Here is a 13,578-nt window from a genome sequence, read left to right on the forward strand (position 1 = left end):
GCCAGGGAAAATCATTCTACCTTTCGTCCTTGCTGTTTGAGAAGACAGTAGTGAATCCTACCATGCAGCACCACTAGCAACAACTCAGTGAATTGGCAGCAGATTAATTCAAGGCCGGGACTGAAGGAGTGGCTTGTTCATCCATGATCGGTCTGCACTTACCTCTTCTGGACAAGCAAGGCTGGTGGGTGTGGCTATGCTTGCATCTGACTGGCTGAACGGGCAAATTGCTTGGCCGGGGATTGTCCGCTGGGCCAATCACTCTCCCCAATACATACTCATCTAAGCGGAAATGGCAGTCATCATAAAATAAATTCATCCACATAGTACAAAGTATCATTTTGTAACCCTCTCCACCAGCCCGCTCATCGGGGGGGTTGGCTTTTCTAGCGCCGGCGCGCAATCGTTCTTCATGGCTTCGATGGAGTTCCCCCTTTTCCCTTCCCTAGGTTCCCTTTCCCCCTCCTGCCTTGCCCCAACGCGGTGGCAACTGTCCATTCCACCCACCAACTCTCTCGCGAACTGCACGTAGAGAAGAGGGAAAAAGGAGGCTGTCGGGCCGATCGTCGTGGTTCTTGTCTTCCCCTTTTGGGTATCGTCAAGGCAGCAAACCAGAAAGTCCGACACCAACTTTGACCCCTCGACGTCATGCACGGTTCATCATGTTCATGTCGATCCGGATGGATTTCCTGCGATGGGGTTCGACATTGGGATTTTCTTTTCTTGTGTTGCAGTACTTTGTATGGGTACACCCACACACACCTTGCCTCTTAACTTGCTTGCCAGCTGAACTGCTGTGGCTCAGGAATTCATCTTGTTTAAGCGTCGAACTTAAATCCTTTAATTGTATTTCTAACGCAATCATGAGTCCACTGGCAATCTCCATATCAATCTACTTGACGTAGCTCACTACTGTACATGTACTAGAATGTTGCGAGTGTAATCTGCAAAGCTGAGATTAGGGAGTAGTCGACGGTTGGTCCAGAATTAGTAGCAATCTACCCCATAAGCCAGCCAGCACTTACATACATACATACATACATACTGGGTAAATGTATCATGCATAGCGTGCAAGTGATCAGTAATGGCAAACAGACTATTTCTGCCACCTTAGTAAGTAGTTCTTATCCATCACTTTTCCATGATGAAGCTATCCAATGAACACTGACCGACGGAAACATCAAACTATATCCCAGCTGCTGATCCGATCAACTCCGGCTGGTTCCAACCTTTAAAGGGGGGTGTTTGGTTCCCTCCCTCCCCGGGGGGAAAGAAAGTGATATCATATTTTCCCCTGCATCTGATTATCGTGCACACCCCTTGTATCAATGTCAATAGATTGACAGAAACCACCACAACGTACTACTGCTCACCCTTTCTCCCCTCCCCCAGCACCGTAACACCAGTCTCATACTCCTACTCCGCGGTTGTCCTGCAGGTTGTCCTGTCTGTTCTTTACCTTACTTGGCACTTCATTGCTGACCTGCCCGACCAAACCAAACTTGAAACATCGTCTTTCTGCAAAGTACATGCTATCTATTCACGTAGTGCAGGGAGAAAACAGTAAGAGAACAGTGAGTGAGAGACGTTCACTTCATATTCTGTGTGACAGAACTGCCACTACCCATTTTGCCTGGGATTGGATAAGCCGGCCGTGTGATTGGCTGACAGACTGGCGGGTTCAGCTGCCCTCCCCGCCTTTCGCCGCTTCGATCCCAGCAGTCAGCCGGTATTGGTGGTATCAACTTATCGGCGGTGTCACTGTCACCTGCTTGTGCCGTTCGTCTTACATACCGATCGTATGGAACCTTTTCCAGGGAAGTGAAGCGTACAGTAAGATGGGGGAAAAAGCAAACTTGCATATTGCCCCTGCGGTTAACAAGTTGTATAGTAGATGATAGTTTGAGCGGTTTCTGAGATAAGATGTTCTGTGTCTCCTGACCGGGCACCTGATCTGTCTCTGCTGAGCTATGCTATGCTATGCTATGCTTTGCTTACCCCTCGCCTCTCACAGCTTGGCTGCTCTCGGTGAACAGATCATGCATTGATGCTATGTAGAGGTACTAGCTGGGTGTGCTGTATCTATTTTCGGAAATTTTAGCCGGTCGGTGACCCGTGTAGTACTTCTTTGATGTAGAACAGAAAATGGAATCTTCATTGGTGGAGGTGCCATGTCGGCTAGCTGAACGGCATCGACAGAAATAAGAAAAGATGTAGTAGTAGTAGTTTTACACAACAAGACTGAGAATTGAGGGACTGCGCAGGAGAGATATCTAACAAAACCATGTTCATGATGCCGGAGCCGTTGTGGGAACCTCGATACCGTATGCCTCCTTGATTCTCTCCGCCCGTCTCTCGGCGTATCCGGGGCCATAGATACCTGTGTAACCGGGTTAGCAACCTCGTGGGTTCTCTTCCAGCAGACGGCCATCTGCCTCCAACAGAAGAAAGACGCACCTCGGCCCTCGCCCAATTCGGCAAGAGTCTGCTCTGCGGGGATTCTGTATGTCTTCCGGAGCTGTTCCCGACGCTCAAACTCGTCGATATCGGTGTTCTTCTTGTAGCCGAACAACGATCCACCGGTGTATTCGAAAGCGCCCGTGGCGGTGGCCAGAGCGACGCCGTAGCCCAGGAGGGCGGGGAATGTGCGAGCTGCGGACCTGTCAGAACCAATGTTTGATCAATTGAACGGTCGGATCGCGGGCAACAGACCTCGGAGACCCAGGATGGCGCCGGAGAAGAAACCTCCCAGAGCGACGTTCCAGTGGTCCTCCTTTTCACGAAGGTTGGCGGATGCGGTCTTCACGAATTCGTAGGTACCTCCCATGGCGGCTGGACGCGAAAATCGTTAGCAACCGATTGATTCCAGATCATATTCGCTAGGCGTCCACAATTGCATCCATACCGAAGATACCGACGGTGCCACCGCTCCGGATAAACACGCCCAGCGGGCCGACATTCTGTCTGGTGAGGGTGTTCTGGACGGCCGAGGCGAAAAGACCCGCTCCACCAGTGAGCATAGTGGTCTTCATCGATGCCGCGATCGCATCCTTGGGGTGGTAGTGCTCTTCGTGGTGCGGAGCCATGGTGGCGGTTGAGGAGCTGGGGATCAAGCTGTGGCTGTCACTCTCGAATGTCGTCCGGACGGAGATGAGATTCGATGAATTTGGGACCTCGCGCTTTCTGCCTCCCTAGACCGCCTTCCCCAGGTTCCCAGCTTTCCCAGTCCGTTTGACCAGAACATCTGATCTATGCCCAAACCTCTTGATTTTCTCCCTTGGCGTGCGGGCATCATTCTCTCTCACCTCCTGCACGCTTGGTGGTTGTCTTCTATCATTTTTGAACCTGTTCGCGTTGAGAGTGGCGGGTCGTTCGCTGGGAACTTGCCGCCTGCTCTGCCTCACTTGCTGCAGTGACTCCCCGCTGTTACGACGATCTAACGGTCCAGCTTTCTGTTTCCAATAGAATCGAATGTGTTCGATACAATAACGTGGATCATCCCTGCAAGAGAGTCGCGTCGTTATCCTTCGTTTAATTTACAGACTTTATGTGAATAACCCGACAGATAGCTCTAAATTCCGTTTGCTAAGGTTCGCCGGCAACTGTGAGCTCATAAGAGCCTACCCATGTCGTCTCCGCAGAAGCCTGGTATGCATCACAGCCTCCTATAATCCGGATCACTTTCTCACCATCCTGAGCACCTGCAAAGAATGTGCAGTTGGACTAACAATTATCTCTTCTTCTAGGCAAGACTGCCCCGCGTCTTGTGCAAGATATCCACGACTATGACCCTGTTCATCCTCCAGGCTCCGGCCGCAACCTCCTGTCGGAGGTGCCCCCGGTCTTCCCCGATCACTATATTGGACCATCAGAGTTCATATCGCCTTCAGCTTGCCGTCACACTTATGTGATCAAATCGAAACAAAGCTTCCTACCCAAGCCAGAGCAGAGAAGCAGCTCAGGCAACCCCACCAAAGTATCAGCGATATGCTCCAAGTGCCGATACCATCTGCAGCTGGTCGTGACATCGACACCTGGGATCGGCAGCCAGAGTGTGCCGGGACACATACACCATCTGGTATATAAGTCAGGGAGGCAGAGAGGAGGTGCAACGGCAGAAGAAGTTACACCCAAGGGCCAGGTGGCGGAGACCTTCCATTATGACTGCTCCTACCTCACTTGTCCAACCACAGTGTCCGTCAGGATTGTGTCTCCTGTGCTACATCAGGAATGGGTACAGCTGTTGACCGATCCGGAGTTGCTGCTGCAGCGAGCAGATGAGGCGATTGCAACACACCCCGAGCGCCTGGAAGGGATAGCTCGGCCGCAGCCCATTAATGTCTTGGAAAACTTGCGCACATATATCACCAACGCCTTCAATCCCAGTCAACAGGGTAAATCCATATCAGCGATCAACAAGAGGTTCATGGCGTGCTTCGGTGTTGAAGGCAAGCCTTGCAAAGATTTGTTGGAGTTTTTGGGTTTCTCTGTCAAGGTCTGTATATGCCTGCCGATTGCTGCGACATCGATACCTAACTCTACATAGAATGAAGGTTTCTGGGAGCCTCCGCGCCCCAACGCCTGGGCCGAAGTCCCCTACCAGGATCAACTCAAAATATTCCTCGATGATGTTCTACATGAGCTTGCTGTACTCATCGAGCAGAGGCCAGTACTTGAGAAGAAGGGCCACCAGATTGAATTCTCATATCAAATAGCAAAGAATGACCTCTTGAATGCTCTGGAAGCATCGAACTGTAGGTCAAATCACCACTCTTTCGAAGGCCGCATGCTTACCAAGCTCCTTCAGACCAGAAGGCTCTCAATGTCGACTCATTCGAAATGCCCCCTGCTCCGTACGTGCTATACAAACTTGACCTGTTGACGTGGACTGATGAAGGTTTAGTTATTACGAAGATTTAGGCGTCGTGGAAGACATGTCTGCGCAATTGATTATTGAGGCGTTCAATCGCCAGGTCGCTGTAGACCCTGGTCGCATGCCCACATATCTGAAATGTCTCAAGGCGATAGGTAATCTTAGAGGGGGGTACGAAGCTGAAGCCATTGACCAAGCCGTTCAAGTGGCTTATGCCGACGGCAAATACACTGATGACGATGTAATCAATGCTTACAAGTACTTCGGTTTGACCCATGACGATCCGCGGCTTACCGAGGACAGCATCATTGGGACCTTCCATGCTTACTTGAGCTCCACCACCCAGGAGACAGAATCGCGCAGAGAATTGTGGAAGATTGGAGACAGCAGGCGTAGTGAGCGCATCAAGTCAGCGGCCGAAGATAGTGAGATATCCCACAGCGAGCATTCGAGATCTGCAGCTAACAGGGTAAAGGAGTGGCAACTGTTGAGCAAGCGCAAGTTTACCTTGGTGTGAGCGAGGAGACAAGCGATGACTTCATCATGGCCATGTATACAGCTAAGGTACAACACCGCCAATTACTAATTAATGTAAATGTGTGCTGATGTCCTTTTCAGGTCAATGATACACCATCAAGCCGGGATCTTGCGCGCCGTGCCGTTGAATTTATTGCGGAGGCGCGGAAATCGGATGCTCTTCGACACTTCGTCAGAACTGGCGAGATGACAGCGGGTGAGATGGATATCGGGGATGCCTACCGGCTTCTCCAAATTCCTGATCGTACCGTTGACGATGGAGCAATAATGGCGGCTTACACGATATGCGTCGATGAAGCCCCGGGACAAGCTGAGACGTACAATCAAGCCTTGCGCATAATTGCCAAAGACAAGAATAGCACGCTGCTGGGAAGTATGGTTTCTGATGATACAAAGCCGGACCGTAATATGTCGGAATGGCCCGTCGGATTGCAGAACATCGGCAACACATGCTACCTCAATAGTCTGCTACAATTCTATTTCTCTGTCCGCCCATACAGGGAGATGGTCCTGGATTTTGAGAGTTTCAAGATGGACTTGACTGATGAGAGCCTGAGTAAGAAACAGGTGGGATCACGCAAGGTCTCTAAGAAGGAGGTGGAACGTTCCCAAAAGTGTAAGTGCGCTGTATTTCACTTGTATGACCGTGAGACTAACGCAGATTCTATGTAGTTCTCAGAGAATTAAGGACACTTTTTTCCGACATGATTACATCTCCATCCTCTCATGTCACACCGGGCCAGGAGTTGGCGCGGTTGACATTGATCAGTCCTTCTAACGAAGCAGCGATACGTCGTCGGTCTACAATCTCCGCGTACAGGCCCGCGGGTGCCCTAGGTGAAATCAACGGCATGCCGGTACTAGGACCTCTTGGGCCGCCGCAACCGATCCCGGAGAAGGAATTGGAGAAAGAAGCGGAGAACCAGACGGCTACCGAAAGCGAGGGTGTCAAGCGCTCAACAGTTAGCGATGTCGATAGCGAGGCCACACTTGTCTCTGATGGTGTCAAGAATGACATTAAATCTCCTCCGATTGACGATAAAGAGAACGAACCTCCGGCTGATCTGGACTTGAAAGACGTGCAGGACGAGCCTAGTTCCGATTCCGCCGAACTAGGGTCCCCCGGTGATACAACACCCATAGACAATGTCGAACCTTCCAATCGACCACCGCCAGTGCCTCCGCGACCCACCCCGCAAGTCGACCCTCAGAAGCAGCTTATAGAAGAGGTAGAGATCGGAGCGCAGCAGGATGTGACTGAAGTTATCAACAACGTGCTTTTCCAGAGCCAATGTGCTATCCGTCCCATTGCTCATTCTCTGGAGGGTGAGCAAATCGATCAAGTGAAAGAGTAAGTCAGGAGCCTTCTGGGCACGAATTTTTTATGACTGACGCCTTGCCCATAGTCTTTTCTACGGCCGGACCCGATCTTATATTGCTTCAGAAAAAGGTGTACGCTCCAAAGAAGAGTGGTGGTGTGACATCAAAATCGATGTTGCAACTGGCCCTCGTGACATTTATGCAGCCATTGACGGTGCCTTTGACGTACAGAAGGTGAATGTAGAGAACTCGGTGGCTGAGCAGTACGGTGCTATCAGCAAGCTCCCGCCAGTGCTTCAGATTCAGGTTCAGCGTGTCCAGTTTGACCCCACAACGAAGCGCTCATTCAAGTCCACGCACCATCTCGGATTGAAGGAGACGATTTATCTTGACCGATATATGGACTCGCAGCAACCGCAGTTCCTGGAGCGGCGACAGCAGTGCTGGCAATGGAAGAACTCGCTCAGAGAGCTTGAGGCGCGCCGTGCGGAGTTACTGCGTCAAGTGGTAGGTTGCGCCCGCATCGCTTGTTGTGGGCCCAGACATCTAATTCATAATCTAGGATTCCGACGGCATGGATACGGCGGGTTTGCTCAACAGCGCTAAGGAAGTACTCGAAGACTTGGCAGCTATGAGAGAAGAGCCTGATTATGCCGAGGACGCGATCGATTTTGACACGCAAATAATCACCGAGGTTGATCAGCTTTCTCAGATAGCAAAGGCTGACTTGAACTGTGCGTCTTTGCTTCCCAAGTTTTGGCCTCTGGTATGCAGGCGCTAACTCGAAACAGATGTCGAAAACCAAATCCAGGAGACCCAGAACAAGATCACCGCTCAGTTTGCCGACTACAAGTACCTGGCTTATCGCCTGTATGCCGTTTTCGTCCACCACGGATCGGTCTCCTTCGGCCACTACTACATTTACATCTTCGACTTTGAACGGAACGTCTGGAGGAAATACAATGACAACTATGTCACCGAAGTAAACGACCTGGATGAGATCTTCAAGGACGAGGGACAGTCCAACCCGCCTACGCCGTACTTCCTGGTATACGTCAACGACACGATGAAGGATCGGCTCGCCGACCCGGTCTGCAGGGAAATCTTGGAAGAATCCACGGCGAATGCCAATGAAGATGTGGACATGAATCCACCAGCGTACGACGAGATCTGGACAGACCAGGGCGGATCAGGTACGGTAGTCGATCACCCCATGACGGAGGCTAAAGACGATGCCAATGCAGGATCCGGCAAGACTGCCTGGGGTTGGCCACCGAAGACAAGCACTGACTTAGACCATGTAAAGTGGTAGGCTCAGAGGCCAAGCCGCCGGTCCGAGACGCGACGTTGAATCCACTCAAACGCAAGGGCCTGGGCGATGATGGAGGCTGAATACATACTAGGCCTAGACTTCTAGGGGACGCCTACAGTTCAGCTATAGAGGTAAATTGCAGGACTGGACACCATGACCGAGCAAAGACTCTAGAGCTGGATGATATGGGGCGGGGGAGACTGCGAGAATACGGGCTATTCTTGTAGTGATATTGATGTTCTGTTTGGTTTGTGCGGGCGTGTAACTTTTCTGACGATATCCTTTGTGCATGCGCTAGCGGAGATGTTGTCATGATTTCCTGTACATAGCAGGTGATGTTCTCCATCATGATATTTGATGATAATGTACCATGTCATTTTCGGTCTTATGTCCCTCACAGATAGAACCAACCTAATCTATCTATCTATGCTGCAGTGACAGTCAGTTTAGTCATGACTTCGGCGGCGGGTCCGAAGCGGGCCGCGGATCGGGATCGGAACGACAGTCGGCAGCACAAGTGGGGGAGAAGATGCCCTGCAGGCTGAATGACCGTCGCATGTCTGTGCATGGGACTGAGGCCATTGCACCAGAAGATCTTAAGAGAAGTAACTAGATGAGATTTACCGGTCATCAGGAAAAAAAAAACATATATATTTTCAATATAGAAGTACACAAAATAGACTAACCCAAGGCCTCCGATCTCAGTATATAGGTTATGCATTGGAAGCACAAGTGCGGGGAGAATTCCGGGGAAGGCGGCATGGCGGCTGGCGTTCCGCAACTCCGCATGTGGCCGTACTTACCCATTCCTCATATAACCTCCTCTTCTCCGCTTCCTTCATGTTCCTCTGATACCTTCAGTCTTCCTTCTTGTGTCTCGGGGGTGATTTGTCAACTCTGGACCCTAACGGCTTTTGCGCAATTTGAGCCAACTGAAACTATCAAAGCTACATACATATATACCTCTACTCGTGGTCCACCATGCCGTCACAAGTGGCGACATGTCTGCGCCTGGCGCGGCAGTTCTCTGCTGATCCCAGCAAGGTAAGAATCTTTGTGTCACCAAATGTGACTAAATTGGAAATGATAGTTCTGACATATGCATTTACTCCAGCACCAACGATTCCTTGCACGTGCTTTCTCTAGCAGCATTCGTCGACCTGAGATCAACAAGGTGGTCTCTTCTGCAGACATCGCGGTCAAGGATATGAAGTCCAGCTCGACACTATTGGCCGGTGGCTTTGGTCTCTCCGGTGTACCAGACACCCTGATCAGCGCGGTGCGCGCGAATCCCTCCATCACGGGATTGACAGTCGTCAGTAACAATGCTGGTGTCGACGGAGCAGGTCTCGGTCTTCTTCTCCAGTCTAAGCAAATTAAGAAGATGATTGCTAGCTACGTGGGCGAGAATAAGACCTTCGAGCGCATGTACCTGACCGGAGAGATCGAGCTCGAGTTGACTCCTCAGGGTACCTTGGCGGAACGTTGTCGTGCCGGTGGTGCGGGCATCCCGGCTTTCTACACCCCTGCCGCCTGTGGTACCGTTGTGCAGACAGGCGAGTTGCCTCTGAAGCATAATTCCGACGGAACTGTCGCGCTTTACAGTGAGCCTAGGGATGTCAAGGTCTTCGATAAGAAGAGTTACGTCATGGAGGAAGCGATCAAGGGTGACTATGCGTTTGTGAAGGCCTGGAAGGCTGATAAGCTGGGTAACTGCCAGTTCCGCTATGCTGCGGCTAACTTCAATGGTGCCATGGGCCGCAATGCGAAGATGACCATCGTCGAGGCGGAGCATATTGTTGAACCGGGTGAGATTGAGCCCGCTGCTATTCATCTGCCGGGCATCTATGTCAAGCGGGTGATTCAGAGCACAGCCCCCAAGAACATTGAGAAGTATACCTTTGCGAAGGAAGAGGGTGAGGAGGCGGCTGCCCTGGGTAAGGGTGATACTGCTGCTAAGCGCGAACGCATCGTTCGTCGTGCGGCGAAGGAGTTTAAGAACGGGATGTATGCGAACTTGGGTATTGGCATGCCCATGCTGGCGCCTAACTTTGTCGATCCCTCTGTAGAGGTCATGCTGCAGTCTGAGAACGGCATCCTGGGTCTGGGTCCGTACCCTCAAAAGGGACAGGAGGATGCTGATCTCATCAACGCTGGCAAGGAGACGGTCACGCTGCTGCCTGGAGCTGCTTGCTTCGGGAGCGAGGAGTCCTTCGGTATGATCCGTTCGGGACGGATCGATCTGACTATTTTGGGTGCTATGCAAGTCAGTGCCCGAGGTGATTTGGCAAACTGTAAGTGGTCCTCGTATAATTGTTTTTTTGAGATTGTCTGGTTGACAATGTTTGTTAGGGATGCTGCCTGGCAAGATCAAGGGCTTCGGTGGAGCTATGGACCTCGTATCGAACCCCTCCGCCACCAAGGTGGTGGTGACCATGGAGCACACGGATAAGAAGGGCGGTCCGAAGATCGTGAAGCAGTGCGAATTCCCCTTGACCGGAAAGACGTGCGTCAGCCGGATCATCACTGAGCTCTGCGTGTTCGACGTCGACTTTACGGATGGATTGACGCTGGTTGAGTTGGCCGATGGAGTCACCGTGGATGAGGTGCGGAGCAAGACGGAGGCACCATTCAAGGTGGCTGATGATGTCAAGCCGATGCTGTAGATCTGATTGACATGATGAACCTCACTGCAAATATGTATAATTCGGCGTTGTCAATTGACAACTGACCTGAATCCCCAAACACACCATATATACCTCGTTGTATCCAAAATAATGCCATTGAACAGATACCAATTCCTTCACCAAATATTACACTATATATACAAGGTCGTAAAGTACAGAACCCGAACCAGAACCGGAGCCATTTTTTATCATCCCTTCTTCACCCATGCCATCCCATAGTACTAATACAACACCACACCATGAATATAACCACCACCACTCCCCTCATCTCCCCCAATAGCCCCCTATATCCAGAGACAGACAAACTACCTCAACCTCAGCAATCCACCCAACCTCTTCTTCAACCTCCCCATCCAATCCCTGTCCGGTGCCTCATCGAACTCTCGAATCACATTATCGTAATGATCCGGGTTACTCGCCGGTCTGCGCAATCTCGGCGACAGGGGGTAGCGTCTTGCGTAGCGGTCTTCGAGAAGGGAGGAGAGAGCGTTGAGGGATTTCTCGTCGATGTTGACTTTTTGTAATTGGCCTTCTTGTTGAGGTTGTTTCTGAGAGGTGGGTTCGGTAGATGAGGGTTGGAGGCAGGCTTGGAGGTAGTTCTGGACGGACACGGAGGAGGGGCGCACTTTGTCGGTTGGCCAGTGTTTGAGGAGGGTGGTGATTCGTTGCTGTGGTTGGTGTTTAATTAGTTCAGTTGGGATGCAGAAGAGGTGGGATTGAAGAGGGTTTTGGTGGGTGTGGTGCGGGTCGACATACTGTGTTAGATGCCATGGTGGGATATCTGTGTGTGAGGTTCGTGTGATTGTAGTGTGAGTGATAGGGGCGGCAGGATGGTGAATGAGAGAAAAGCGCTGGAGAGATACTGTTCGAGGTCTATCTAGATGTCTGTAGATGCTCGAAAAACAGCGGAACTGCCTGAGGCGGCAAGGCGGTCACTGGTCACGGTCACGGGCGCGGCAATCCGGAGGCGGCAATCCGGCTCAGCCACCGCATGCTGATTGATGCTGCTGCTGCTGCTGCCTTATTGCCTGACCTGGACTTCTCTCTCTCTCCTCTCGTCATCTCCAGCTGATCGTCTCCTTCCCATCTCCTTTGAATCTCCCCCCTCAAAGTCCCATCCACGTTCTTTGCGCCTCCTTTTGTTGTCCCTCTTCTAATACCTACTTCCGACGCCGTTGATTTCTTTTGTTTCGTCCCCACCGTCCTTTACTCCGCTCTTTCCCGGTTTCCCGCTCGCTCAGCTCGTCATGAGCTCGCAGCGTTATCAACGGGTATGAGGCACCCACGTTCTTGATAGAAGCCGTCGGGTTCGGCATTTGCATGTCAGAAAAACAAAGTACTGATACATCGGTCTCTATTTAGGTCAACGCCCGTGATGAAGACGATGATGATACCCCCCAGTCACACTCTTCTATCCCTCTCCGACCGACACCTTCCTCCCCGCCTCCCTCATTCCACTCTCGTTCCTCCTCCCCATCATCCAGACGCCTCCTCCACGACGATCCCCACAGAGACCATGCAGACCAAACCCTGGCAGATGCGTTCGGTGATGGCAGCGATTCCGAGTCCGATGAAGAGCCCGACGATCGTCAGCGCTTAATGCGGGCTCAGCCGGATTCCCGCCCGGTGGCGGACACCAGCAGCGCCGCTGCGGCTGCATCTTCTTCTTCAAGCGGTTTAGAGCAACAGTCTGGCGATTCGCGCATCGGTGGAAGCCTTCCTCGACGGCAAACGATTCTACCGTCTTTCAGTACCCCCAGTTCGGGGGCGAGTCGGGTGATCAGTTCGTCGAACGATGGTGTCTTTGCTAATCTGGCGGCTAAGCCGGAGCGCGGGGAAAAGAATGAGGATTTGCCTCCGGTAGGTTGACTTCTTGTGGGATTTGCGATGTGATAATGGTTGCTGATGATGTGCTGTTTTATAGTCCTACGAGGAGGCCGCCGCAGATGCTACACCGCCGTATTGGGAGACGACAATTCTCGCCCCAGGTATCTCTTCGGACGAAGTGTTTGTGGATGGATTGCCGGTTGGATCGATTTTCTCGTTTGTCTGGAATGCCATGATCTCCATGTCGTTCCAGTTGGTTGGATTCCTCTTGACCTACTTGCTTCACACAACGCACGCAGCCAAAAACGGTAGCCGGGCTGGTCTTGGCCTCACGCTGGTGCAGTATGGTTTCTACATGAAGGGTGGCAGTGAGTCGAAAGGATCGGATGAAGGAGGCGCCGATTACGTGACACCCCCGGACCCGAACAGTCATAACTTCGATCCGAATAATGTCGATGGTGGTGCGGGTGGTGATGGCGGAGGCGGTGCCGTGTCCTCTATCACCACGAGCGAATGGATTTCATACGTCTTGATGATTGTCGGGTGGTTCATTCTGATTCGAGCTATCAGTGATTTCCTGCGGGCACGCCGTCACGAGCAGCTGGTGTTACAGAGTCCTGAGCGTGGGCTTAGCGTTCCTGTCATTGCAGAGGGCGAGCGATCGGAGACGGTTGTTTAGGGAATATGGGAATTTTGGTCTGGTCTGGGTACAGTTTCACTTGGGAGCATTCGGAGTTCATTTTCCTTCCTTTGCACGGTTTAGTTATTGTTATAATCGGCCCTACGATCCAGTTGTAGGATGGATGGGAGCCTGCAGAGCATTGGTAGCCTATCGTTGACCGGGTTCATCTTTTCGTTATTTCCTTTTCTTTTTCTTTTTCGCCTACCATTTACACATCATGGTCGGTTCCAGCTATTGCACGAGTTACCGGGCCTGTAGTCTAGAATACCTTGTTATCTTGTTTGCGAGATACCTTTGGCAAGTGAATCCAAGTGGAAACAATTCGACTTTAATCTCTTTC

At 51.5% G+C, this 13,578-nt stretch overlaps 5 protein-coding genes across 5 annotated transcripts; 3 read left to right on the forward strand and 2 right to left on the reverse strand.

Annotated features, from left to right (window-relative positions):
* Positions 1–1,973: 1,973 nt before the first annotated feature.
* On the reverse strand, positions 1,974–3,086 carry BO85DRAFT_521738 (NADH-ubiquinone oxidoreductase 213 kDa subunit; the record flags this gene model as incomplete). Its single annotated transcript, XM_025665216.1, has 4 exons — positions 1,974–2,380; positions 2,458–2,652; positions 2,713–2,832; positions 2,906–3,086. 4 exons carry the CDS (start codon positions 3,084–3,086, stop codon positions 2,289–2,291), a joined length of 588 nt encoding a protein of 195 aa, XP_025513828.1. The 3' UTR covers positions 1,974–2,288.
* A 179-nt stretch (positions 3,087–3,265) lies between these two features.
* On the forward strand, positions 3,266–8,122 carry BO85DRAFT_424784 (ubiquitin-specific protease UBP2; the record flags this gene model as incomplete). Its single annotated transcript, XM_025658055.1, has 12 exons — positions 3,266–3,648; positions 3,747–4,495; positions 4,547–4,754; positions 4,808–4,853; positions 4,904–5,298; positions 5,349–5,437; positions 5,492–6,026; positions 6,083–6,761; positions 6,817–7,237; positions 7,293–7,464; positions 7,522–7,995; positions 8,043–8,122. The coding sequence occupies exons 1-12, from the start codon at positions 3,627–3,629 to the stop codon at positions 8,120–8,122; spliced, it is 3,870 nt and encodes a 1,289-aa protein (XP_025513829.1). The 5' UTR covers positions 3,266–3,626.
* Positions 8,123–8,897: 775 nt separating this feature from the next.
* BO85DRAFT_521740 (3-oxoacid CoA-transferase) lies at positions 8,898–10,995 on the forward strand. The gene is made up of 3 exons (XM_025665217.1): positions 8,898–9,086; positions 9,157–10,336; positions 10,395–10,995. The coding sequence occupies exons 1-3, from the start codon at positions 9,024–9,026 to the stop codon at positions 10,706–10,708; spliced, it is 1,557 nt and encodes a 518-aa protein (XP_025513830.1). The 5' UTR covers positions 8,898–9,023; the 3' UTR covers positions 10,709–10,995.
* Positions 10,716–11,611, reverse strand: BO85DRAFT_451152 (ubiquinol-cytochrome c reductase complex assembly factor 2; the record flags this gene model as incomplete). The annotated part of the gene is made up of 2 exons (XM_025660523.1): positions 11,486–11,611; positions 10,716–11,397 (listed from the first exon to the last, which is right to left on the reverse strand). Coding segments are annotated over exons 1-2 (373 nt in total), but the record flags the coding sequence as incomplete, so codon positions are not given.
* A 174-nt stretch (positions 11,612–11,785) lies between these two features.
* BO85DRAFT_451153 (metal homeostatis BSD2 family protein) lies at positions 11,786–13,570 on the forward strand. Its single transcript, XM_025660524.1, has 3 exons — positions 11,786–12,000; positions 12,092–12,589; positions 12,654–13,570. Exons 1-3 carry the CDS (start codon positions 11,977–11,979, stop codon positions 13,233–13,235), a joined length of 1,104 nt encoding a protein of 367 aa, XP_025513832.1. The 5' UTR covers positions 11,786–11,976; the 3' UTR covers positions 13,236–13,570.
* Positions 13,571–13,578: the final 8 nt, after the last annotated feature.

The sequence above is a fragment of the Aspergillus piperis genome, assembly GCF_003184755.1.
Source record: "Aspergillus piperis CBS 112811 unplaced genomic scaffold BO85scaffold_14, whole genome shotgun sequence".
Classification (NCBI taxonomy): domain Eukaryota; kingdom Fungi; phylum Ascomycota; class Eurotiomycetes; order Eurotiales; family Aspergillaceae; genus Aspergillus; species Aspergillus piperis.